The sequence below is a fragment of the Netta rufina genome, assembly GCF_964035555.1.
Source record: "Netta rufina genome assembly, chromosome: 10".
Classification (NCBI taxonomy): Eukaryota; Metazoa; Chordata; class Aves; order Anseriformes; family Anatidae; genus Netta; species Netta rufina.
Window position 1 is genome coordinate 9,496,853 of NC_140133.1, and position 26,866 is coordinate 9,523,718.

Sequence of the window (26,866 nt, forward strand, 5' to 3'; positions counted from 1 at the left end):
TAATAACACCACCACAAGGAAAAATAGAAGGCAATCAGCTGAGCCGGGCTGGGAGGGGAAACGGGAGGCTTGCAGCGGCAGCGCTGGATTCTGCTCCAGGCCCAGCAGGCTGCGAGTACCTGGCTCCGTGTGTTAGGCTGTAACACAACTTCATTTTGCTTTTCCAATGAACAAATTCCCCAGGTGCCACACCGAGAGCTAATAAACAGCAGCAGAAGCACTGAGGGATGAAGAAATGCAGGCAACAGAGAGGATTTGAGCAGGTGATTTGCAGGGAGCAAACGCCGGTGGAAGTTGCTCAAGGGAAGTTCTTGCACCGAGATCAGGCCCGGGGGGCACACAAAGCGATGAAAAGAAGCCCTAAGCTGGATTTTAGGGTATCATCCATTGCTTGCATGGAAAGAAAAAAAAAAAACAAACAACCATAATGCTGCCTTGTCGAGCCCTAAAAGCCCTTTCAGAGCTGTGTTTTTATAGGGACTGCAAGGGTGTCTAGGGCACAAGGCATGGTTCGTGGTCAGGCTCCTAACAGAAGAGAAAAGTGCATTCACAGGTACCCAGAGGGCCCCGAGCAGCCCCACAGCCCCCCTGCTTCTGGTCTCTCCCCACCGCAGTGGTTCACAAGCCTGCAACACTCACCCTGCTCCAAAACCTGCAGGTGGAGGTCCCAAGAGGCTAAATCAGCTGCCCAGGGCCAGGCACAGGGCTGAGCACACACACGAAGGCGACACGCAGCACCTGCCAGGTCCCTGCTCAGTGCCTTCACCCTAAAACATCCCCCACACCCCGATCCCAGCTGATCACCCCACCAGGGGACGGAGGCACCAGAGCCCCAACTGCATGCAGGAGAAAGTGTTTTAATAGAGGCAGGAGGGCCAGTGACACCACAAATTAAACCCTCCCCGAAGCGGGTGCAAACCTCTCCCCTGCGCTCCCCTCGCACCAGCAGGGTGGCTGTGAGGGGGGATGAGGAGGAGGAGGAGGAGGAAGGCTCTCCCGCCTACAGGCTCCCCAGGGAGGGAGGCAGGCTGCCAGCTGGGCGGTGGGATGCAGCTCCCGAAGCTGTGGCTGTGCTAATACTGCAAAAGCTAATTTTACAGAGTTCCACTCTGCGGACTCCTCTTTGTCCCAGGATTCCTCAGCCTGGGAGATTAGCAGTTCAGAGAAGGAAGGAAAAAAAAAAGTTATTTTAAAATTTAGCATAAACTCGCTCAGACTCAATGAGCGAGGCAGCTTGGGAGGGTGGGGTTGGGTGCAGGAGGAAGGGCGCAAATAAACGAGAAATAATTGAAAGGCTGGGAAGAAGAAAGAGCCTATCTGCCACCCCACAACCCTCAATACTCGCTTTTATTTTTATTCTCCCTTCATGCCTCTCTGCTGCTTACTTTCCATCCTTCCCAAGATTTCTCCGAGCTCCAAACTGTGCTCCAGTCCCTGGCTGCTTTCACCTCCCTCCCCACTGACCCCAAACCCCACTGAGGACCTGCTGCGGTGCCACAGCCCCCAGGGGGATGTCCTGAGCCCACCGCCGGGATGGGGCCTGCACAAAGAAGGTCAGCAGTGAGCAGAGTCTTGTGCAGCCCCCCCAGTGCCCCCAGCCCCACTGGTGCCTGCTGAGACCTCACAGCCACGGCCCCCGTGTCCCTCTCCAGCGCATTTGTCCTTGCAGCACAGCCAGAGGGATGGAGGAAACTGCTCTTAAAGATAAGAGGCGGAGACACCGCCTGAATTGGAGAGTGCCTGAGAAATCCAGGCCAGCTGGAAAAATCTGCAGAGGCAGCTAAATGGACACGGAGGAGCCAGGGGTGGGAGCGAGGTTACAAGGCCAGAAGCAGGGCTCCCTGCAGGGAGCTGGGCACCAGCCCTGCGCCCTCCCAGCGCTACAGCCGAGCCCCAGGAGCCCGGATCCTGCAAACGAGGTGCCAGCAGCACTTTGCACCCACCCAGCCTGCACGAAGGAGGCTGTATCCACACACACTTGCAGCAAGGAAAAGACAACAGCGAAACGGCTTCGGCAGGAGTTCATTACACTTGTTTATCTTCATTTTGCCTCTAACAGATGAGCAGCATAATGGCTCTGGCTTTCCTGGATGCCACAAACCCAGAAACATCCTAATGAAAAATAAATGTATTTACAGGGAGACGTCAAAACAGCCCAAGACAAGTCAAAGTAATGTGCCTGTGCCGGGAACGAGCGCTTTTATTTCATCGCCCCTCCATGGCCTTCAAGCAGATCACGCAGCGGAGAGAGATAAATATTTTAAACAGCAACACTTCAGCGATGCACGGTTGTGCAAGACAGGGAATAATTAGAAAATAAATTACTTTTTTTTTTTTTAGCACGGTAATTCCAAATGTTGAATGAATTAGATTACTTGACAAACTCCAGACCCACGCAGGGATTCTGCGAATAGCAGGAGTCCTATCCAAGGAGGTAGAGGAAGCTTGGCCTTCAAAAAGAAGCCAAAATACAGATAAACGCAGGTTATAGAAAGTGTTCAAGATCTGCCTGGCAGCCTTCATACATCTCAAAGATGCAAGGCTTCTTCTGGCCACACCCTGACGATCTGGTCTAAAAGTAGGAAAATCCTCTCGGGGTGCAGGAGCAACCAGTAGCAGGAGGCACTCACCTCCTGCCCCCCAGCACAGGCTGCTGGACTGACGGGGCCAAGGAGCCAAGCCCTGGCCTCTTCCCAGCCCCTGAACATTCGCAGCACCTGGAACAAGGGGACAGAGGGGTTGGGATTACCTAGGACTGCTCCTCCTTGCCTCACATGCATAGATGTGAACATTTCCCTCAAATCCTGATTAATTACACAAATGCTGTGATGATTATACAGGTTGTGGTGAATGTGCGCGTGCACTTTTTATTGTTGTTCTGACAGAGCATATTGCTTATTTGGAGGAAGCAGTGAGGGTCCCTTGGGGACCCAGGAGTTGCAATGAATGATCCTTGTGGGTCCCTTCCAACTCAAGATATTCTATGATTTTCACTTGTTCCAGTAAGGAGGACTACAATGGCTCTTCCCCTGTCCCTCTCTGAGCCGGGCACCAGGCTGACCAAGGAGCCACGCCAGGCAACAGACAGCTCTGCATTAAGTGACTTTAAATATATATATATATATTGCATATCTGTACTGTACAGTAAGAGCCCAAACTGTGCAGGGGTACACGGAGAGGCCTTTAGGCACCTAAAGCTTGGAGGTGGCAGGGACATGTTACTCTCCTGACCCTTTCAGTTGCATTAAGTTTATCCTAAGGCAGAGCTAAATGGGAAGAGCACTAACCAATTTCAACATGGAAAAAAGAACAACCCGTAAGTCCTAATGAGTTGCCATTGGTCCCAAATAAAAGCATTATGAAGGCATGTTAGTAACCCTGAAATATGTAAAAGGCACCATGCAAAAACATGCATGATGAAGTCAGGAAGTTTCATGTTTTAAGACTGAACTGGAAACAAATGCCAGCAGTACCTGCAAGTTGAGACGAACAATGAAACCCTCCAGAAATTCAATTCCGTGGTGGATATATGATTGGAGACTTCTTAAAATGCATTGTGTATTAACGTGAATTTAAGTAATATATTTTAAGAGCCCAAAGTATCTTAATCATGACCGTTATGTTTTTGCTTAATACGATTAAAAGAACAAGGCAGAAGAGGAACTTTTATGAAGAATATGAAGAATGACTGTTATGAAGAGTAATCATGAAATTTATGAAGAATAAGACTGAAATAACCACAGTTTAAAAACCAAACTCACATGATTCAATGAATTTAACAAGTAGATAAATTGTACTGGTTTGTTGGAGAGCGGAACTGAGACTTCTGTTTTTATTCTGAGAACTCCTTAGCCTAACAGAACTATACATCATAGCATGCATTCAAAAATCAGGCAAACTCGGGGTTTAGAGCTCCAAGTTGGAACTGTAATGCTTCTGCTCAAATTCCACTGATGCATGCTCCAAAACATTATTCACCTTAGCACAGTTTTTCTCCCCCAAGGAATTTCCTTTGTTTTCAAAATTGTTAAAAAGTAATCAAGTAGCCCAAGGAGGAATTTGCAATGCAAGATTTGTTAGCACTTTGAAGTTAAGCATCAATCTCAAACCATTTAAAAATGCTTTTAAAGGCAAAGCTACTAACACATAAAAGCCGAATTTGCAGCTGTTTCGTACCGCTAGAGCAGCTGAAGCAAACTCATGAATCTGGCCTTTAATTTGTAATTGATTTTGTGACTTGCAGTGAGCTCAGGAACACAGGTCGCTGTGTAGGAGATGAGGGAGAGATTGGTCCTCCAGGAGCATCACCCCTGTGTTTGCAGAGCTCCCTGCAAAACCTCTCCGCCGGGGTCACAGCAGCAGCAAGGCAGGGGAGTAACCTCGGAGGATGGCAGACATTTGGTCTACCCTGTACAAGTGGTCGTGGCCCACACCTCGTCTGCATCAGCCACCGAGGCAGCAGAACAAGCACCCTGCACGCAAATCGCCTGCAAAGAGGTCTAGTGCGACATTAGACCCCACTTTGTTGGTGCTGTGCAGCTGACTTCACTTCGTATCTAATTACCGGGCTACAACAATCATTAATAATTTACGCAAAGTATGACCTGGTTGCCTCCAATACCGCCTGTATCAAGATTGCAATTACATCAATGGAAAATTTGGTCTTCATTATCTTCTTGTTATTATCAGCTGGAATGTAGGAAGAACTGTCCGAGATAAATACCTGAAAGGACCCGATAATTAATAGACAAGCTTGTTCGGATTTGCTTGTAGACCTTCCGAAAATTCCTCCACCCATAATCCTAAATGCTACAAACATGCAGAGGTTACGAGGCACACTACAAACTATGAGCTTAGATTTCAAACGAAAGACTCCATCTACCCCTACAGAAATGATCAGTGTCAGGACAAGATCCCTTGAAAATAAGCTTACAAAGCAAGGCGGTCACAGGGGTGACACAGTTGGCAGCATGGTCCTGCTGGTGCCCAGCAGCTACCCCGGGTTTGTCTGAGCCTGCAGCGTGCTTTCTGGGGATGCAGGGAAAGCCTAGGAGAAGCTGCTCTGCTCCTTTTGCTTTAAAAACTGAGGTATAAATATAGAAGCCTTGGAAAGGTGCCTCGGGTTTGCTGCATTTCAATTGCCATAACAATTGGATTATGATCCTCATTTATCCTCATTGACAAAGTAATCGAGTTTGGTCAGCGGGATCTCTTCCCTTCCTCCTGGAGACCACAGATGGGTGACGTGGCCCCAGGTCTGCGGGAAGGCAGCAGGGCCCTGCTCTAGCTGGCACCCAGCACCTCCAAAGTCCCCCAGGACAGCCTGGGCAACCCCACTGACCCACCACGTCCCTCTGGCTGCAGGATTTGAGGCTGTGAGCTGCTTCTAAGGGAGCGAGGCAGAAACATCTACCATGGCACAGAGCACCTTGTTTGACCCAAACGTGCCTTTTCCTTTTTCCAGTCACTTAGGTTGGAAAAGAACTTCAAGATGATCAAGTCCAACATCTTCACATAAATCCTAGGCATGGAAGCATCTGTTGGACAACAGGAATATCTAAACAGCAGCTACCAGGGAGATTCAGAGGTTACTGAGGCTGTGCCACTCCTCTCCCCCCTGCTCCTGATGCTGCAAATACCTGGAGCAGGATCTGTAACTGCAACTTGAAGTACCCTCAGCTCAGAGATGCAATGTTCAGAGAAGGACATCTGAGGGAGAAGGCGTACGAAAAGCTGCTCTGAGGGATAAGGGAGGAACACCACGTATTTAAAAGAGAACAGGTCTGCAATAGATATGTCCTGTAAGACCATCACAAAACAGAGAGGAAAAAAACATGGTAAATATTCTACAGCACATAAAAGCAGCCCTAGAGATGTCCCAGAACAAATACAGGGGAAGAAATTATTACATATAGCTAACAGAGATCCACATTAGCAATAGCATTACAAGAAAGATTACCTCCGTCAAAGCCAACCCCTGGAGACCTTCTTAGGCTAATGTTTGTCCTCAACAGCTGCTCTTAAAGTCCTTATGAAACAGGGCCACCTCATATTGCAGCACCAATTTCGCTTCTGCTCCCTCTTCCAAGGGAGAAGTAACAAGAACTGAGGCAGACCCCAGCAACTAGAAGCAGCCTGAGCCCTAACCCCTCCCATTCAGAAGCTTGGGGAAGAAAATAAGATTTAAGTGAGTTCACCTGTGTGATTTCTCCAAGGCTTGCTGGTTCTCCATAAAGAGGGCTGTAATAGCAGACAAAAGCTGAAACTAGACATCTGCCAAATTTCACTTTTCTATGAATCCTAGCAAAGCAGAGCAAAGCCCCGTAGTGCCCGCTTGAAATGATGTGCCCAAAGTTTTTCGTTACCTTCAGTACAGGCTCATTTCTACCTATTGAGTGTCAGCTTCCAAACACGATTACAAAACAATCAGCGTGCCTATTTTTCCTTTGGTTTTTACTTAAAAATGACAAACGGCGGGCAATTTGCCCCTAGATTTCTCTGAGGCAGGTGTTACCGGCTTTCATCAGCTGTGAATTTGGAAGTGCTCACGGCCGGAGGGAAGCCCACCGACCTATTTCTATGGTGGGGAAGCCACACAGAGGCGAGGGGCCTTGCCAGGCTGGTGGCAGGGACAGGCTCCAAGCACAGATGTCCCGACTGCCTGCCTGCTACCTGTGCCACAAAAGCTCTTCTTCCAAGACCATCCTTCCTTTGCCAGCACCCCAGCTCAGGTTTGTGCTCTAGCTGAATTACGTGACTAATTGAAATTTAGCAGACCTCCTGCCCGATCCAGAAATTAGTTTTCACTTTGTCTTGAAACCTGGAACAAAATGCCAAGCTAGGAAAAAAAAAAAAAGGTCAAAACCCACGTGGTATGTGATTCTCCCAGCCAGAAGCGGCTTACTTGGCTAACAACCAGCCCAGAAAGCCTTTCAACGTGCTCACCCCAACTCCAGATCACACCAGATGTGGCTTAACGTGTTCCATTTCTGTGCCGAAGAAGTTGGGGTTGGTACACACGTGGCCTCTGCAGAACAACTCCTGGTGATTTCAACAAGAGCTGGGGCCAGGCAAACTTTAGTTCCACACCAAGAAACATGGCCTCTCTTGATCAAAGAGTGAGGGGAAAAACAGGGGAAAGTTAAAAAGAACACAAAACACCAAAACCCACATAACATTCCATCCCCCAGCCACCATGCTCATGCATTTCACTACTCCTCCAGGTAGCGTGAATTTAAGAGATCTTAATTATTAGATGTGTGGTCTATGCATCCTCAAAGCATAGAAACATTCAGATAAATATTACTTCTGATCTAGCTCACCGCAACAATAATAGGAGAGTTGCTACATGATTCTTTCTTCAGTTTATTGTAGGGGTTAAAGCTAGCCACAAGGTTTAGCCAGGGCTGCTCAGCTAACAAATGTTTTGTTCATTTTAGAGTTCGACCTGAGCACGCTTATTATACACTATAACAGAAGACATTTATAATTACATTTTTTTTCCTGTATAATCGTTTCCCTTTAAAAACAGTGTTTGCTTTCTGATGAAATATGCAGACATGCACTATAGCTATTACTGGTTTCATAAAAAAAATAAATCCAGCATGGAATATAGAATTTGCAATTTTACAGGGCTTCTTTAAGGTTTTTGTTTTGTTTTTCCTCTTTTTTTTTTTTTTCTTTTTTTTTTTTTTATATCAGTCAACAAGCCATTTCTTAACGAAACAAATCTTGTTAATGAGAAACTCATGTCAGGGAAGAAAAATTCTACCCTTCTGGATTTTAATATGAGCCTGTTTCTCTTTTGTGCATGTGCCCCAATTTTCCCTTGTCCATTTTCAAAAGGATTCATGCACACTTTGCTCTCTGGAAATGGTAGGACGGCATTTAAGTGGAGGATGGACAGTTATTATCACCATCAATATCTACACAACCAGTAATTTTGGTAAATCAGACCTCCAGCCCCACAGCATTGCTTTTTAATCACAGGAACTACCAAGTATTTTTATACTGTCCAACACAGCAGTGACAAACGACTTCTCTGGCTGCTCTCTTTCCTTTGAGGCACAGGACATAAAACATACACCAGTTGAGAGAGGACTGCATGGATTATCAGACCAGACTGCCTACGTTCTTTGCTCAGCTTTTCTTCCTGCTTTATTTTGGACACAGTCAAGGGGCTGCGGGAGATCCTGTGAACATAGAGTGAGCAAACTGAGACACCAATATATGGCGTTACAGCACATAGCCAGAGCAAGCCAGCTGCTGAAGTGAAGAATTTAGCTTTGTCCCACCATATATTCAAGATTTGCGGATGGATTTTTTGCAGATGGATTTTTTTAACGTGTTTATGTTACTCCTAATCATACAGTAATCTGCTTTTGCCTACGCTTCAGCTTGTTCCTATCACAGAATACAGTTCCCAGGTGTTTGCGGACCAAGTGGTGAAGGTTTGGAGGTGCCCCAAGGGGTCACATCAGCTCACCTCCACCACCTTGCTGGAGAAGACCAGCACCCAGCAGCTGACACGCTGGACTCAGCAGCAAATGGACACACCAGCAACGAACCAACCCACCCACACTGCAGGAAGCAACTGCACCTGGACTCCAGTACAGCTGACTTGCAGCTTTAATGCAGGCAGGTGGAGCTTGTTCCAACACCAGCACGCAGAGATTGAAGCAGCTAACTTTCACCACTTCCTGCACAGCAGTGGCACTTGGGAGAAAGCTCATAGTCAAATAGAAATACAGTATCTGCAGTAAAATACATACAAAATCACCGGGAAAGTAATTGCTTTTGGTATAAATGGTCTTTAAAATTTTCTCCAGCATAGCAGTCCCTTCAAAAAGAAAAAGAATAAATTTACTGCATGTGAATTTATTCAAAGCCAGTAGATTCAGTATAATGAAATCCTCCTAAGTAAATATCTGATAAAGAAGCAAACACTTAGCACTTGACCCCAGGAGCTGGGGTTTCTTGACACACGGCTCTAATGCGAAGCAGCAGGAGCCTCGGGACTGCGGGCACAGGGCAGTGAGGAGCCTCCAGCAGAGGCTCAGCTCCAGGGAGGTGCGCAGGGGAGAGCCACCAGAGGTGTTCTTTGTTCTCTGCAGGGGATGTGAAAGCTCCCCACCTCACCATCTGTGCTGTACCCTTCCTTTTCCAAGAGCCAGGAGACCCAACACAGCTACATCTAGAACAACAGATTTCTGAGATCCCTCCCGATTTGTTTGTCCTGCTGCCCCAGGTGTGAGTGGCAGGACACCTGGGTTTTTCCCTACGCAGTCAGATGATCCTTGTGAGACCTTTATTAGACAGTTAAAGAAGAGATGGAAAAGAAAGTGCCATTCAGCTGCATCAAAAGCTCTCCATTCCCATGACCCTCAAAGCTTGCCCAGAGCATTGCCTCTGCTACCACATCCCACCAGGAGCTGAAAGCCCTCGTGCTCCACAAGGCTGAGCATACTGCCAGCCACTCTCCTGGGGACGGCATCCTCCTAGATCCCAGCTTCAGCGTTTTGCTGCTCATGCAGAGCACCGCAGGAGTCCCGCTGGTTCTGAGCAATAGCTGGGTGGCAAATCCTGCTCCTGCAGCAGGAACTGAGGCCAAGGTCAAGCCCACTGCCAGCACCTCCATTTTAAGTATGTCATAGCAGATGTACTGACAAACTTCCCTGGATTCATGCCATCACTGTATACAGCACATCACTTAATTTCCCAGAAAAGCCTCTTGGAGAAGCATATGGGAAGTTTTCCCATGAAAAACGACAGCGCTCAAAGGCTTTTCTAGCTAGAAACCACTCAACAGTATCAGTCACTACTGGCATCTGGGATACAACCTTCGAAGCAGTTAATCTAGTGTTTTAGCTGGAACCAGTTTCCTACTGACACTGATATCCAAAGCAGATAATTGTTATTCCAGAACGCAGAATTATTGGACAAGGAAAAAAGGAAAGAAGCAGCCCTTGCAGCAGGTCCAAAGAGCAGCACGGCCGTGCCATGCATGCCACAGCCACTCCTCCTGCGAGCCTTCCACATGCTGACCCACCTGTACAAGTGCTGGTCCTCCTACAGCACCCATCCAGACCTGCCACAGCTGCATTTAGGATCACTGACTCCCTTTCTGTGGCCTCCCTCTATAGGGGACTTTTAAGGCAACAGATAATGCAGTGCTTCACAGCCTGCTCATAAACCACCAGGACAAGCCGCCAGCTAGGTCCCAAGCTGGGAAAAAAACACCAAGGCCAAAAGTTTTCACCTGAAAAAAGACCGTCTTTCGTGTCTTTTTTTTTTGGGGGGGTAGGAGAGCAATGACTCCTTGTCTCTTTGAAACAGGAGACAAGAAGGATGGAGAAAAACAGCATGAACTAGAGAGGAGCCAGCCTTACTGTGCAAGGCCACCAAGATGGAGCCAATTTGGAGCAAGACTTGAGAAGCCAGCGCTTCCTTCTCTGTCCTCATCACCTCCCCATCTCCAGCACCCCAACCGCCAGCAGGGGCCTCAGCCAGCCTGCAGGGTGTCTGAGGGCAAGGCTGGCTCCTCATCCTGGCATCCCAGCACACTGCTGCCAAGAACATGCACAAACCACCCCTAACACAGCTTCCCCCTGTACTCAGGGACACCTTAAAGTCTGATAGGGGCAGCCCACATACTAATGAAACCAACTGTGTTTGGGGACCACAACCGGGCAGGAGCTACCTGTTTGAACGAGCACTTCTTATCTTCCAGGCTTGCCTTCAGCATCCTGAAGACCTGCTGGTTATTTTTCAGGGTGATCCACCAACACCAGCCTGTGCAGAGCAGACAAGGGAGCTCACGCCTGTGTCTGGCTTAAGGGCACCCAGGTGGCTGTGGGTGCAGGCACCGCAGCACACCTCGCACGGCTGCCATCTCCTGCAACAAGAACGGTCGCAGCTCGCTCCGGGTACCAGCATATGTTTTAGGGATGAATCAGATTGTAACCCATATGTTAGGGAGACAGGCCAGACTCCTGAAAGAGTGGGGCCAGGAGATGGTTTCTGCTAGCAGAGGGCTGGCAGTTGGAGGTTTGCATTGAAGTTGTTACAGCTACAGCTGCGATGAGAAATCCTTCCTTAATGCTGTTCTGCAATAGCGGGAGTCTGAGTCCTCACTGAGTTGTATAAGCAGAGAGGCCAAGTTGGGAAGTGCTGAAAAACTGCAATTCCCTTCCCTCCTTTGGGGTGCCGCAGGTCAAGGCAGAAGCACGACAGCAAGGAAGTTTGCCCTGATGCTGCATTTGCTCTGTGGGGTATGCAGAGATCATCTAGTCCCTGGGCCGTCATTCTGGCATCTTTCATGACCACTGAACTCTTTCAAAAGAAGAAGGTTTTATTAAAAAAGTTAGCAGACGATCCAAATGTCAGAATGGAAATCCAGAACAAGGTTAAGGATTCCTTTTTCCCTCTCCATACAGCTGCACTAGAGGTGAATGAACACCAGAGCGTTTTGATTTCCTGCCTGGTTTCAATGAATGTTGCACTCCCAGGCACCCAAGGGACTGCTGTGGTTTGTCAAAACCAATTAATTTTCTTCCACAGAATGCTTCGGGCACCTCAAAATGTCGTTCAAGAGCTAGCACACATCTAAGGAGGAGGGAAAACTAGCAATCGAGCGCTGCTCAGGCGCTGCATCAGGAGCACAGCCCTGCAAACTCTCACCAACAGCAGAGGCGAGGCAAGAACCAAGGCACATCACCTGCTGACGGGAGGGAGCCGAGCGCAGGGTGGCAGAGAAAACACCACGTTATAAACCCCAGGAATATAAAAAAGAAGCTGCTGCTTGTGAAACATGCCAGAAATAAGTCTCCGAAAGGAGAATTCAAAGCTGAGGGTTTGTCTTTCTCACTCGTATTTCCTAGGATCCGTTGCTCAGTGCTGATAGATGTAGTAATGAGCCAGAGGTGACAAATTGAACGGTTATTAAGGCAGACAAGTCTTTGAGTTGGGATTCCCAAGTTCCTTTCCCAGCCCTTCATCAGACTCAGTGCGCAGAGTAGGGATTTCCCTCGTCTAAGCCTCAATTTACCTTCTCACAGCATACAGACTGTGATGTTTTCCTTTCCTATATTGGGAAGCGAGAGCAAACTTGTTTGCAAGTAATTTTAATAATCAGCCATGAAATGCACTAGATGTAAGCATGGTATTATCATGCTATGATTTCTTTTTCAATGAACAACAAGACGCAGAGTATAAGAATATATTGGAGCTATCATTTATACTCAGAACCAGGCATACGCTGTTTTGATGCTGTGAATGCTCTCCGTGCATATACCTCCTGTCCGTTAGCACCAGATGTACAGCACCCATCTCTTCCCCCACTACAAAAGGGAGGAATGGAAAGGAACGTGATTTTCCAAAACGCTAATGCTCCGCAGAAGGGGCACAGGACAAAAGACAGGTTGAATTTTAAACACATTGTCTGGAGCACCCTAGGTTCACCCTGCTAGGGCAGGAAACAAGCAGCTGTTGGTGCTCCCCACAAGCAGTACCATAAGGCCCAGCCTAATCAGTGCCAGGGGAACCAGGAACTGAGGCTCCTTAGAAGATCCCAGGGCCCTAACCTCAGGTCCAGTGTCATTCCTGATGACAAAAATAGAATGAAAGAACTTCCAGAATTTAAGATGACAGCATGCAGAACGGCAAAGCGAGTTTTAGTGTAACAGATCTATAGAAGAACCAGGACTAAATCCACCTTTCTTCCCTTCTGTTCACCAGCCACAGTGTGTTCAATGGCCTATTTGTTTTAAAGAGCAATCCAACGTTTATCATTACAATATTGTATGCTCCTCAAGCCATGTAACCCCCTGCTGTCTCCTCCTTCTCTATTTACCTAGCCTTACAGTCCCAGCAAGGAATGGAAAACCTGCTCCCTTGCTCCCAGCGACAAGCAGAGGCTTTGCTTGGGCATCCAACGGATGAGAATTAATGCTACAGCTTACACAGTCCCTAGAGTGGCTCCTCTGACACGTACAAGCACCTTCATCCTGCCACCCATCATCCAAGGACTCACTCGGGCATTTAGGGAACTGCCCTGGTAGAAACAGCCATGCCTCTAACTCACAGCACCTCTTTGCACAGAGAAATCCCACGTTTCATTCAGACCAGGTTTTTCCCAGCACTCTTATTTGATGTGTATCCTATGGTCAGTGCCCCCAGAACATGATGCTGTTGGTTATGCTAGGCGCTGAACAAAGACATCTGTCTCGGATGCTTACAGGTATGAAAGGTCAATTAAAAAAACAAAAAAAGTACAGCCAGAAGCCCCATGAGTAACTGAATCAAAAGCACCAGACAAATAAAAATCCCCACACAGAAACACCCCCCCAGATGTATCAGAACAAGGAGATGCTGCACTTGTGTCAGCTGGAGCTGCTCAGCCCAAAGGAGCAACAGAAGGAAAACGAGAACCCATAACCTCAGCATCACCTCCCTGCTTCATCTCCTTCCTTCACCTGCTTACCTTCCTGACGTCCTCAGCCTTTGAGTCAAGCTCTCCCATGTAAGCAGATCACCAGGATTTCCAATGCGAACAGGCTGGTCTAATATCAGACTCCTCTATCTCTCCCTGCTCCTAGTAGTGTTTTGACTCTAAATAATTAGAAGGAAATAAGTAACCAAACCGGCAGAATCACTGCGGGCCAATAGGCCAGCACAGCGGGGTGTTTGCAATAAGGGTGCCGTTTGAGTTATTCACATCAGGTGTCAAAGGTAATCTGTTGTAATGAGAAGCAGTAAACGTGCTCACTTAACATGCAAGCCTGCAGCTGCCGTTTACCAGGTTTAAGCCACACTAAAACATAAAAACCACAAATGTGCCTTTGAAAGCTCACCTCTGCTGTGTTCTCCCCCACCTTTCCAGCCCTCCTCCGTTGCTTCGTACAGAATGACAGAGAAATGACATTGTATTGCTTCCCCCATACGATAACCCTGAATATCTAACAACAGTTTCCTTCCCTAAAGCTTTTAGCGCAGCTGCACGTTTCCACACAGGCTGCTCTGCAGCCCAGCATTTGGAAGTGCCGGATCAGCTGCAGGGAGCATGGGATTCGGCAGGGGCTGATCCCAAGTGTTGGCCCCACCAACCTACCAGGGAGAGAAGCACAGGACCACTTGCAGCCTATAAATGTCTAAAACCCAAAACTGTGATGGAACACATACATATTTTTTCTTTATTTTCTATCTTGACCTGTGATGGAGTTGCATTTTTGGTTACCAGCTCTTCTCACAGGAGACTGAATCCCAGGCTACATCAATTCCCCTGGGAATGAAAGGGAAAAGAACCATCTGGAGAGAACAATAAAGCAATTACCTTTCCATTAAAGAATAATCTATGTCTGTTTGTAAAGCGGCAAACTTTGATGATCTCCACCTAATTGTTAACTTTGCGTTCCAGTAGGGCTGGTCTAGATTTTGCCCTTTGGTTTTGAACAGGTAAAGGTGTGAGGACCACACAGCCTCCTCTGGCCAGGGGCAGGACAACCAGGCCAAGACATCTATGGAGATGTTAACCAAGGTCTCCTCGTCCCCAAGGCTTCACACAGCTGCATAATGGCAGCACCACCAACTGCAGCAGTTTGCTGAATATTCATGAGCATCGCAGCCACGTGGCCGCGGACTGGAGAAGTACGTCGGGGACGTTTTTGGACACAACGTGCAGAGAAGCGTGCTCAGGAGCATGCACACCTGAACATCAGTCTGTTGAATACTGGGCTCATTTCACTTGTCGCTGACAGCAGTATAAATCAGAAATGACTCCATAAAACTCAGCAGCAATCCCCTGCTTTTGCTAACTCACCAACTAACTGCAGGTATATTATCTTTCCAGAGTAATTCTGTAGAGTGAAAGGGTTCAAAGCGAGGGCTTTAAGCACTGTTTCTGTGCCTGTCACCCCTCCACACACATCCCCCTCAGGACACATGCTGTACACCTGATGGAGAGCAGCCCAGGTCACACCACACATTTGTTACACGGCTGTGGGCAGCTCAACCACCTGCCTCAGTTTCCCAGTGGGTAACACTAACAAGCTCGTACGCATGCGTGCCTGCACCTCCTTCCCCTTCGCACTCTGCTTTCTAGCCAAGGGTTTCAAACAATTGGGAAGGACCAAATGTAGTTTAAACTAAAATTTGCTACAGCATGAATACGCCTTTTTGGTCACCCAGGTCACTCCTTTAGGAAACCCCCCTGGCACTCTCAGCTTTCCAGCCTGAGAACTCACGCACCTAAGAGCTGGCGAACAGCGGGACGGTGCCTGGGCAATGGTTTGCTGCTGCTACTGACTGCTGGGGTCAGGATTCATGAAATAGCACAGGTGAGACTAGTCCGAAGGCCTTTTAGCCTCAGACTTCCAGCCTGCCCTTCCCCGACAACCATAAGCCTCATCTTCCTCTGCCAAGTACGCCTGCTCTCTCAAAGCAGGGCTCCCACGTCGGCAGCAGCCCGGCCACGCACGGCACGGGCACAGCGGCTCAGGGCAGGGCCACGTGCAGCTATAAATTATTCATGCACGTTACTCAAATTATGCAAATGTACAAAAAGCTGCAGCATATGTTTCCCTGACATCTTCCCTTCCAGTATGGATGCGACGCGGTTGTCGCAGGGAGGAAGAGGGACAAGTAAGACGATGGGTGCGAGGGGCTGGCAGTGCAAGGCACCGGCCTGCACGAAGGGTGAGGGAGGATCTCCCTTCCCAAACCAAGCTGCTGTAAGGACGAGCACGTTGAAATGCCCCTCCTTGCACGGCCGGTGCTGAGCAGTGCTGAGGCTGCTGAACGGCCCAGGCAGATTAAAATAAACCCAAGCTGTTTGGAACGGGAACGCGTTTATCTGGCATCGCGCGCTTCCTCTTATCAAACACGGGGAGAGCACAGCGACAGCGTGCAGAAGTGGGCTGGGGGGAGACGGGGAGAGGAACAGCGAGCACCAGGCAGACACATGCAGGCTCTGCCCTCGGCCCCCTCCTCTCTGCCCCGAGCACACAATGCAGGCACCAGGCTCTGCTTCTCCCCAGCCTGCAGCAGGAGGTGGATGTCTCGAAAGGAAACAGCCGGGTGTGCTCTGCTGCAGTCCTGCAGGTCAGTCTGCACATCGTGGTGCTGGGCTGAGTCTCGGGAGGCTGGCATCCCACTCCTACCTCTGCCATGAGGCTCACGTGTCCAAGGAGCCCTCCTCTTGGGGCCTGCCCTACCCAGCAGCTGCACAGAACAGACGCATTGCTCAGTGCATGCAGTGCAGCGACTCTCTAACAGGGTTCGTTTAAAGGTACCATAAAGGCTGCCCAAATTCTCCATGCCTAGTGAACAACTGGGTAACTGTTTCTATACCCAGGGATAACAAGAGTGAGCAGAACAGGCATTACATACCTCCTAGGAAGACCTAGGCTACGTTACTATTGTGCCAATAGTTAGCCAAGATCAAAAAGGTGAAGAGAAAACCTCAGCAGCCTCTTTGACAGAAGCATCTTACCTCCCAGTGCTGGCATTAAGGCGATGCTAGCTCTGTACCAGCTCCCGCAGCCACGTGAAGCACTCGGCACTGCAGAGACCCCATCACAGGAGGGGAGCTATTGCAAGCGACTGCAGCAGCGTGCGAGGTGGATGCTGCTTCAGCTCTTCAGATCCAAGCCAGAACTCTGCTCGTATGTGGTGAGGTTGTGCCTTTTTTTTTTTTTTTTAATCTAAGTTCTTGTTTTTGCAGGACTCAATCACAGCTCCTCACCTGTGGCTGCCTCAACTCAAAGACGGCCACATTTCGAAAACCAGAGGTGAGACATCAGAGGAGTGCTGAGCAGAAGGGACAGGCAGCTGCTGTGAGGCAGACAATGGTGCGGGGACACCTGCACAGATCCTGGTCTCTGTGCCCCCAGCCCCAGGCAGCAGGATTTGTCCTCCCCTTCCACAAGAGACCAGATCAATGAACTGCAGCACTGCTGCCAGGCAGAGATGCCAAACTGGCAAAGACAAAGCTGAGAAAACAGCATAAGGTAACAAGCGAGAACAGAAGACAGAGAAATGAAAATGCACTCAAGTAAAATGAGATGTTGATTACAAGGACAAAGTCCATCCACTTCTGCCACAGCACTCGCAGCAGAGCCCGGGAGGGCCATCTGGACTGTTATGGACCGGGTGTTTCCTCAGTGCCATCCGAAGCTAAGCCCAGCAACCACCCGTATGTGGGTGAGGCGGATCCGAGCACTGCCTCTGCCCTCCCGAGGGAAAAGGGAAGGTGGTTACAGGAACAGCTGCTCGGACTTCAAAGTGGCCCATTAGCTCTGCTCATCCAAGCCACAGACAGGCCCAGCTCTGCTACCCACCTGCGCCTGCTAACACCTTCCTGCAGAACCGGGAAAGGCACAGAGAAGTGCAGAATGGGAGCTCAGCACTTACACAGCTCAGTTTTTTCCCCAGCTATTGTGAAGGCTTTGGTTTCCTCAGTAATTTTCAAAGAAACTAGCCCATTAACAGGCAGCCACGGATAAAAGATGCTGAGGAGGAGGAGGAGGAGGTCTGACGAGCTAGCTGCTCACTTCAGGAGACACAGGATCTAACAATTTAGGTAACAAGCGAGAGGAGACTGGCAGCCTCAGCCCACTCTGCGGCAAAGGAGGCTCACAACAACCCCAGGTGGTGGCTCTGGCTGGTCCCACCACAAGCACCAGCACAGTAGGACACACCAGTAAGTCAGGGCATGCTGCACCAGCACAGGATGGAAGCGGCAGAGCTCCAGCATCAGGCCTCTGGGTGGATTTGCAAAGGGACACAACACAGAGGTATGGCAACAGCAGTGCAGAGACCCAAGCCCAGCACCAGCCCCAAATCTGCACTGCACGTTGTTCATCCTGCCTCAGCACTCTTCATCTGGTCCAACCATCCCCCTACCACCAGCGTCATCCACTAAACCATGTCCCCAAGCACCATGCCCAACCTTTCCTTGAATACCCCCAAGGACGGTGACTCCACCATCTCCCTGGGCAACCTGTCCCAGTGCCTGACTGCTCTTTCTGAGCAGAAATGTCTCCTCATTGCCAACCTGAACCTCCCCTGGCACAACTTGAGGCCATTCCCTCTGGTCCTATCACTGGGTACCTGTGAGAAGAGGCCGACCCCCAGCTCCCCACACCTTCCTTTCAGGGAGCTGCAGAGAGCAATGAGGTCTGCCCTGAGCCTCCTCTGCTCCAGCCCAAACACCCCCAGGTCCCTCAGCCGCTCCCCACAGGACTTGTGTCCCAGGCCCTGCAGCAGCTTCGCAGCCCTGCTCTGGCCACGCTCCAGGGCCTCGATGTCCTTCTGGGAGTGAGGGGCCCAAAGCTGAACCCAGCACTTGAGGAACGGCCTCACCAGAGCAGAGCCCAGGGGGACGATCACCTCCCTGGTGTGCTGGCTGCACTACTCCTGACACAGCCAGGATGCCTGTTCCATCACCTGCTCCATCACCTTTCCTGGCACCAAGGTCAGGCTGACAGGCCTGTAGTTCCCCAGGTCCTCCTTATAACCCTACTTATGGATGCTGCATTTTGCAGCATAAGCACTGGAAAAATAGCAAATTCGTTGACTTTGGTCAAAAGTGAACAACATTTACTTGTGCCAAAATACTGAAGAAACAGAAATTTGGTGCACTGTAGCAGGAAATGCCAAAACCAAACATTTTTTGTCCTACAAAGTAATGAAGAGTCCACCGCAGCCATGGAGAAGGTCACTAAGAAAAAGAATAGAGGTTGGGGAACTGGGTTTTTAATGTAATATTCTTTACTGTAGAATAAAATTATTTGAAGAATTCCATCCTCTTTAGATAGCAGTTCATGGTTCCACGTATCGTTGTGCCAGCCAGATATTATCTGTACAGATTTCTGCTCTCTATTTCTGGTGATCCACGAGGGCGGCGAGGACGGGGAGGAAAGGCAGCACGCCCTCATCTCTCCACATGCTGGGATTTGCTTTGAGGCACGCCTGGAGGAACCGGCCAGCCAACAAACACAATGCTGTACCACAAGCACCAGCTCCACCGTGCAGGGAATCAGTTCAGCAAGGTCAGAGTCCTCCCGACAGCACTCAGATGTAAGTGTAAATGTCACCACACGTACATGTTTTCAAGGTCTGGACTTCAAGGAGAGAAGCAAGGAGGTGTCTCACACCTGAAAGGCAAGCCCCCTGGCATGACCCTGTTGCATCTCACAGCTTCTCACCCTCCTCTAATTGCCACAGAAAAGCACTCTCCTCCAGCAGAGAAACATCTGAAAGGAATAAGCTTGGATAATGTCCCCAGAAGCACGAGATGACTGCCTCTTCAACCTGCACGAGGGGAGCAAAGCAGTGACGGCCGACACATAGTACCCCAACTCTAAGAAATTACTTCAGAGTTAAAATAAAAAAACCCTTCTCGGGTGGGCAGCACTCCAGCAAGATAAAATATTCAGCACCGTTATGTTCCCGGACACCATATTTCCAACAATAAATTTCATGCCTCATATGCCACAACAGTTATACGATTTCAGTCAATAACCGAAGAGCAGGTCCACTTCCACTCACAGCAACTCAAGGAAAAGTATAAGTGCACCTGACAAAACCCTAAGGAGGGTATTTCATTACCGTTCACCAGCCTGTCACAGTGCCAGCCGGGCCCTAGCTGAGCAGGGAAGCTCCGTGCCTGGCTCAGCACCATCCCCGGCGCTCCCACGCTGCACGAGTGTGTCCCGCTACAGGCTCCTGGCTTCAGAAGGACCAGTTTGGCCTTCTACGACACCAGAGCTCTGCCCCACCTCTAATACCCCTCCCTATGCTCTGCATACCCCAAGGGACTCTGCAGACACCTGGAATGTCCCGGACTAATGCAGCAAACTGAACAAGATGAGCAAGCTTTGGCTAAAATCAGGCTCTGCTCCCAGGATCTACCTGCCCCATTTGCCTCACTCCTCCTTGCCCCAAACAGGGCTATTCCTCCTTTATGATAAACCTTCCTGAGGTGTCCCAGTGGGTGCTTCCAGCTAGATGGTTCTTCCAGCTCCTGCTATTTCTCAGAAAGCAGCTTTGCAGCTTGGTACCCTTCATCCTGCTTGCAAGGCTCCATGTCAGTGAAGTTCATCCAGGTCATGCCCAGGCAGTGCCCTTTCCAAACCCAGACTGAGTTCCAACCCTACAAATTCATCGCCACCCACTAGATTTCCACCACGCAGAATAGGGATTTTTTTTTTTAAATTCATGCCCCCAAGTGGGTTACAGTGCCACTATGGCATTAAGCACTTCCCATACCGCAACCCAGGCACACGTGTGCAGGAAGGACTTGCTGTGAGCACAGCTCTGCATTCTTCAGGATGAAGCACTCTGTGTAATTTCACATGAGCACTAGCAAGCAACGTGGTCTTTATGAGAAGTGTAATTCACTCAATATTCCATTTACGGATCAAACCTGAACTCCACATCCCAAGTTCCCCCATAGAGACCCAGAGAAAGCCTCCACTAGGCTTTACTGGTGCTTTAACAGCTGCATGTTAGAATTTGCAGTAGCTCATTTCTTGGCTTCTGGTGGTTTATGCATTCAACAGGTACAGTAACTGTGCACGGCTCCTCAATTCAGAGGAAGGTTCCAAAAAAAATTAAAACACAAAACCCCCAAAACTTCAGTCCTTCTGATGTCAGGTTATCTTGTGTTAATCCACTGCCGTGATGCACTATGTTCTACCAGAAGAATTAAGCAGAAAAAGTGGGAAGCTCTCTTACCTGTAATTGACTGACTGGCCAATAGGAGTCAAGTGCTGGCAAATTGGAGGTGTAATTTCTCTTTAATTACAGCATTAAAAAAATTACATGATATACCTATTTAACATGCAAAGGAGCAAAATCAAAGCTAATAAGAATAAATTGTAAGAGAGGACATGTGCAAAGTGTAGTAGCTTTTTTTTTTTTTTTTAAATGTGCTCTGCAAAAGAGTATGGTGCCTCTTGTGCCTACGTGCTGCCTGGAGAATTTGCATCCTTGGCTCTGATTGTAACACCTTGCCAACATGCAAACTGCGCTGCGCAAATGCACAAATGCAATCAAAAAGGTTTGGTAAAACCAAAATGGTGTACATGCTTTCCACGCTGCACATGAAGTTTGTATCAGTTCCAGGGAAACAAATGCAAGCGAAACCCAGATAAACCATTCTGAAGCTCAAATATGAATGTAAATGAATGGATGAATTATGAAGAGTTTTGCAAGCCTTCGATTAAACTCATTTTAAAATGCATTTAAAAGAAACCAGTGCAACTTCTGTGTTTAGACAATGGATTACAACCAGCAGTATAGAATATGAACAGCTCTGTTGAAACCTGTACAGCCACTGGTGTAAGAAAGGGAGAGGCCCACAAACCACTGGCTTTTAAGAAGAACATGCCACTGCCATGAGAAATACAAGAGCCCTCTATGTTTTGTCACCCTAATTTCAACTAATTTGGTTAGTGTTGTCACCCTGATTTCAATTTACTCCATTTCAAAATAGCTAAACTTGACAGCAGGGCTGGGAAGGGGAACCCAGAGGGATCCTAAAGATTACAGAGCACGACAAAATCCTTCTGTCACTGCCCCAGCTTAGCTCTGAGCCATCGGTGCCAGGATGTGCAACAGATCTGGCTCCTGCCAACGCTACAGCCAGGCCCTGTGCTAAGCCAGAGGTGGGAGCAGGAGGCAGGGGACAGCATCCATTCTGGTCTGTGGCGCCTGAGGACAGAAGCCAGGAGCTACAGCTTTACCTGCAATCTATATTCAGAAACACAGAACTTTCAACAGCTAGTCCAAATTGTCCTTTGAACGCTTCTTTGTCAGCAAAGTTTGGAACTAAAACACAAATTAAACTATCTTCAGTCCCTGGAAGAATGGCTGGGTGGAAGGTGCAGTTAGCGTGCCATATAGAAACACAGGTACATGCTCGGGTAGCAGTGACATGCAGCCTTGGAGGAACAGACAGATGCAAAACACACGCACAGCCACGCGCTTGATGAAGGCACCGAATCAACTTGCAACCAGAAGCGCAGCCAGCCATGCCCCTGCACATGGAGTGAGCGGAGAGGTGACTTGCTGCAAGTGTTCACACAGGTGATTTCTGCAGATGAGGACGTTCATTGCTACAAGGAAGGCAGCACAGGTAAAAGACGGACAGCTTACCCCTCTGAGCTGCTGGACTCCACCAAATATCCTCATCACTCCATCAATCTCCTGCTCCAGCCTTCTGGCCCAGTACTGCATACTGCAAGAGACAGAGAGAACGAGAGGAGGAAAGGGAGAGAAAGAAAGAGAGAAAGTCAGAGCCCTGACACTCAGTAGATAAGCAAGGTAATTAAAGGGAGAGGGAGGAAATCAGTGCCCTCAGCTACGTTAACAGCTCTGCTCCTGCAGCCCCGGGCGCAGGCAGAATACCAAGAACAGGCGGCTTCTGAGAGCTAAGGCTGGGGCAGGCTGTAAGCTTCAGGACTCCAAAACAACGTATGCAGAAGGCACCGCAGAGAGAAGAGGGAAGAAGCAGTACAACAAAAAAACGTGTATTTTTTTTCCCTTCGTATATTAACAGTTGCAGTAGTTAATTACTTAAGCCTGGAGTGCTGAATGAGGTCTAAGTGCTGCGGTGCCCGCTGCAGAGGGCAGCTTGCTGCTGCAGCAGGGATGCAGGACGAGAGGTGCCCGTCCCAGAGCAGCAACAGATCACTGCTGCGGCATCTGGGGGCTGCTGAGCCTGGCAGTGCCTGCCAGACCCCCTGTGGGGACCTCCTCGGTTCCTCCATCCCAAGCCCTGCACAGCAATCCTTCCGGCACGCACGACACCCCCGTGTAGGCAGCCACACAGATTTTCGCTTACAGCAATGCCATCAAGTTAAAGCAACAGCAAAACCACTCTCCTAAAGCCCCAGAACTCGATAACCCTCCTCCTTTTAATGAGATTTCCAGACTCCAGCCCCTGGCCACGCAAATGTCAGATCTCCCCATCTGGCCCCGAAGAGTGATGCTGGATTGCCTCTACCCCACTTGTTACCACAGCCGGTGCTTTCTCCACAGCAACATTCGTCCCTAAAGACAGCAACGGACAAAGAAAGCAGTGAAGGAATAAAAGGGACAGAAGGCAAGGCCAGCATCATGGCAAAGGGATTACATGGGCACGGAGAAGCTGGGAGGGAGCAGAGCAGCTTGGGGCTTTTGCTCTTTCCATCAGTTCACAGAATGTTTTCACTCTTCACACCACGAGAAGTTCCCCAGACAGCGTACGTGCACTCCTCAGCCCTGCGAAGCCACTGGAGAGGCTTTCCTGGAGGTCAGGAGGCAAAGAAACAACTAAGAAGCGAGGACACAGAGGACTCCCAATTATACAGCGTTGCCCCGAAGTGGAGCAAGCTGGGCAAAAATACCAGAGCAGAAACAACCTCGAGACAACCACCAACTCCACACTCGAAGCAGGGCTGAAGCAGCACTGCTGGGGAGTGAGGCGAGGAAAGGCAGGCAGGAGGGACCAGCAGACGGCTGCACAGGCCAGTTAGTAACAACAGAGGCTATGGATGAAACCAAAATTTAACTGCACGCTCCAAATCTTCAGCATTTACCAGTATAACCTACTTCATTTCTAACATTTCTGCAGAGGTGATGTTGTCTTTTTCCTTTGGAGCTTTACTGGGGAGGAGAGGAAATGCACGCCAGGTGATGGGTATAGGAGCCAGCAGGCACACCTCTCACCCAAAGGAGACAAAGCAAAGCCCAGGGACTGTCCGTGTAAAGACAAAGGGTCAAAACCAGAGGATTTCTTTCCCCGCTCTCCAGTCAAACATTTTATTTGCTATCAAAGGTTTATTCAGGTTGGCCAAAGTTACTCATAAATCTACTGAAGTATTTTCCCCAAAACTTATTTATTTCTACATAAGTCGTTCATTTTCAAATATGCCTTGAAGCACCACAAGTGATTTTATGAGCTCTTTTTTTTTTTCCCCAGTTTATCCAGCGAACCAAAATAAATTAAAAAAATCAATTATATGCTCACACTCACACTCAGCCACGGGTTGAAGACGCCCTGCTGAGGACTTACGGACCTAACACCTTCCCTTTGCTTCCAGCTCTGGGTACGATCCTGCCACTCGGTGACACTTGCCCGTACCAGCTCCCTCCAGGAACACCTACACCACCACGCCACGCAAAAACTGCAGCCCATCTCGACCTGTATCCATCAACGCTAACAACTGCTCACATCCCCACAAGTTTCGTGTCCAGCCAAGCCGTCAGAGAGGGCTAGGGATGCAGGAAGACAGAGGCATCGGCGTTATTCTGCTGGCATCTGCAAGAGAGACACTGAGTGCTCAACCAGACTGAGATTTAAAATTAAACTTAGTCAGCAGATTTGCTCAAAAATAACGTTACAACTTATTCCGCCCCCTGCCCCCAAAAAAGTAGCACTATTCTAGGGAAAAGCCACCAGATTTTTCATTCATGAGAAAGCCCGGAACTTGCTTTAACTGCGCAGCCTCACGTTACCTGGCTCTCAGCCTTACTGACCCGTGGTTTCTCGGAGTCCTGGTAAGCCTTTAGAAACCACTAACCATAAATAAATGTGCACTACACTGTGAAAAAACATGGGATTTCTGCAGAGTTGATGCCAGATTTCTAGAAGCACGGCTATATGACAGCTTTTCAGGTAGTGAGCTTTTTTTTCCAGCTAGCACACCCCTTTCCCCACACCACTTGCCAAAGGTTTTGCACGTGTCTGACCCGTTGCCACATCCCCATGGCCCAAGCAATGTCCATGGCTGGAATTCTTCAGGCCACATCCTGAGTTGGTGTTTGCATCTCGCTTGCCATATATTGGGTTGAAAACCGCCTTTGCAAAGAAAATCAACACGTAAACCCCATTATTCTTCTGTCGTCGCTGACCTTCTGCCTCCTGTTTCTGCCCCACAGCCGCCGCACTTCAGATTTTATGGAAGAAGACTGTAGCAAGGATGAAGAGGGTAAAGAAATTGATAGCCTATTATGAACATGGAGATTTCGCTTCGAAGCGTGTCTCATATGGAAGCTGTAAGCAATAAGACATGACAGTCATTGCATTCCTGGGCCATTACTGCACGCCTCAGGTGGCGTTACAGGGCTCGAGGAGCGATAACTCCTCAAAACACGCAGCCTGAAGTCCCCTACTGCTCCTGTGAAGTGGCATTTACAATAAAGCACCGAGCACACAGCCGATGCACGCGCTGGGAAGCCGCTGGCCTGGATGCAGTGCTGCTCACGGACAGCCACGAGGCCCCCTGCACCAGCCTCTTGCTCCATCTTCCCTCTAAACTGAGGGCGACTTCCAGGTCCTCAGTAGTGAGGAGAAGCTCTCGGAGCTGGAATCCGAGCAGGAATGGAGGGCAAGGTGGCCGGGCAGCCCCCCCAACCCATCCCCTCCACAGCGGGGGACCGCACAGCTGATCCATGAACCCATCACCTTGTGTGGCTCTGCCTCCGACCGGGTTCTCCAGAGGTCTCCTCCAACCTAATGCCTCTCCATATGGACAAGCATGACCATGCACATTCAGGACATACGCTATTATCTCTTGTGTTAAAAAAAAATAATTGTTTCCTTCCCCTGTATATTTTACAACCTCTTCTGCAACATGTAACAAGGGACAGAAATGATTTCTGGAAACACAACACCATTTATCTCTGTCTCTCCAAAGAAAACTACAAAAATGCTAATTGATTTCATCATTTGCATATTTGATTTTTCCTAAAGATGAGATAAAATGGGCTTTAAAAAAAAAAAAAAGGCAGCAGAGCTTCAAAAATACTCACTGCGACAAGCACCGCACAGGAGACACGTCCAGCAGGCAGGAAGCAGAGCATTGCACCCACGGCACCTGCACCTCGCCGCTGCTCACACAGCCCCTTACTTGTGCTGGGGGTGCCCCGGGTGAGACAAGTGGCTGTGGGGACCCCAGCACGGGGCTCTGCGATCCCCCCAGCATCCCGCTGCCGCTGGGGTGGCCCCTGGTAGGGCCCCTGGAGCAGCGCCTGGCCCCTCACAGGTGCCTCCTGCAAAGGTGCAGGGAAAGGGTAATGGGAGGAAGAAAACAAGGTATGTGCTTGAAGATAGTTTTATTTTTTTTCTTTTTTTTTTTTCTTTCTTTTTTTCTCTATTTTATTGGAGCAGCCTAAGGAGAGCGCTTGCTTGGCTGTGGGCAAGAGAGAATGCTAAAAAAATAAATTAAAAAAAAAAGTCAAATAATAGGAGACACCATCCTTTTCTCTTGCTGCCTTCCTGGCCCAAAGAAGAGAAAGATTCATCCAAACATAAAAAGAACCAGAGGAAATAACTACCTGCTTGGTAGATATACTGCCCCAGAGCTTCTCCAGTTACACTCAGTGTTCTGTACAAGCATCCACACTTCACGCAGCGTGTTCAGCCAAGAATGTTTCACTCTGATTCATGCGCTTTGGTTCAGTGCCCAAATATTGCTATCTAATACAGTTATTAATTACTGTGTTGTCTAATTTTTGCTGTGCGGGAACTTCTTATAATGGGCTTAGCCCTTCACGATGCTTAATCCTTACCTATAACAGCACACGTGGCAGCACACAGGTGCACGCGTGGACGTGCGCACTTCGTGTCCTGTGAGTTTCCTTCATTTCTTACACACCGAGGCTGTAAAGCCCCCCAGCAGCTAATATCTACATGATGAGCAAAACCAAGCTTTGTTTTATTTGTATTTTTTTTTTAAGATACAACTTCCAGAGAGTACCCACTGCCTACAAAACAACCAAACAAATTACTGACCATGCTTCCAGACGTTACCAAGCCACGCACACTGTTATTTTCTGACTCCTTTTTAATTTAAAGTATGTGCACAGGTGTTTCTATAAAGGA

At 48.8% G+C, this 26,866-nt stretch overlaps 1 protein-coding gene across 2 annotated transcripts in view; it reads right to left on the reverse strand.

Annotated features, from left to right (window-relative positions):
* CACNA2D2 (calcium voltage-gated channel auxiliary subunit alpha2delta 2) overlaps window positions 1-26,866 on the reverse strand; it is a 168,741-nt gene that overhangs the window by 122,474 nt on the left and 19,401 nt on the right. For both annotated transcript variants that reach the window (XM_084292996.1, XM_084292995.1), the window contains exon 2: window positions 22,156-22,237. In XM_084292996.1, the coding sequence (XP_084149122.1) occupies window positions 22,156-22,237 (82 nt within the window). The remainder of the gene's footprint in view (window positions 1-22,155; window positions 22,238-26,866) is intronic.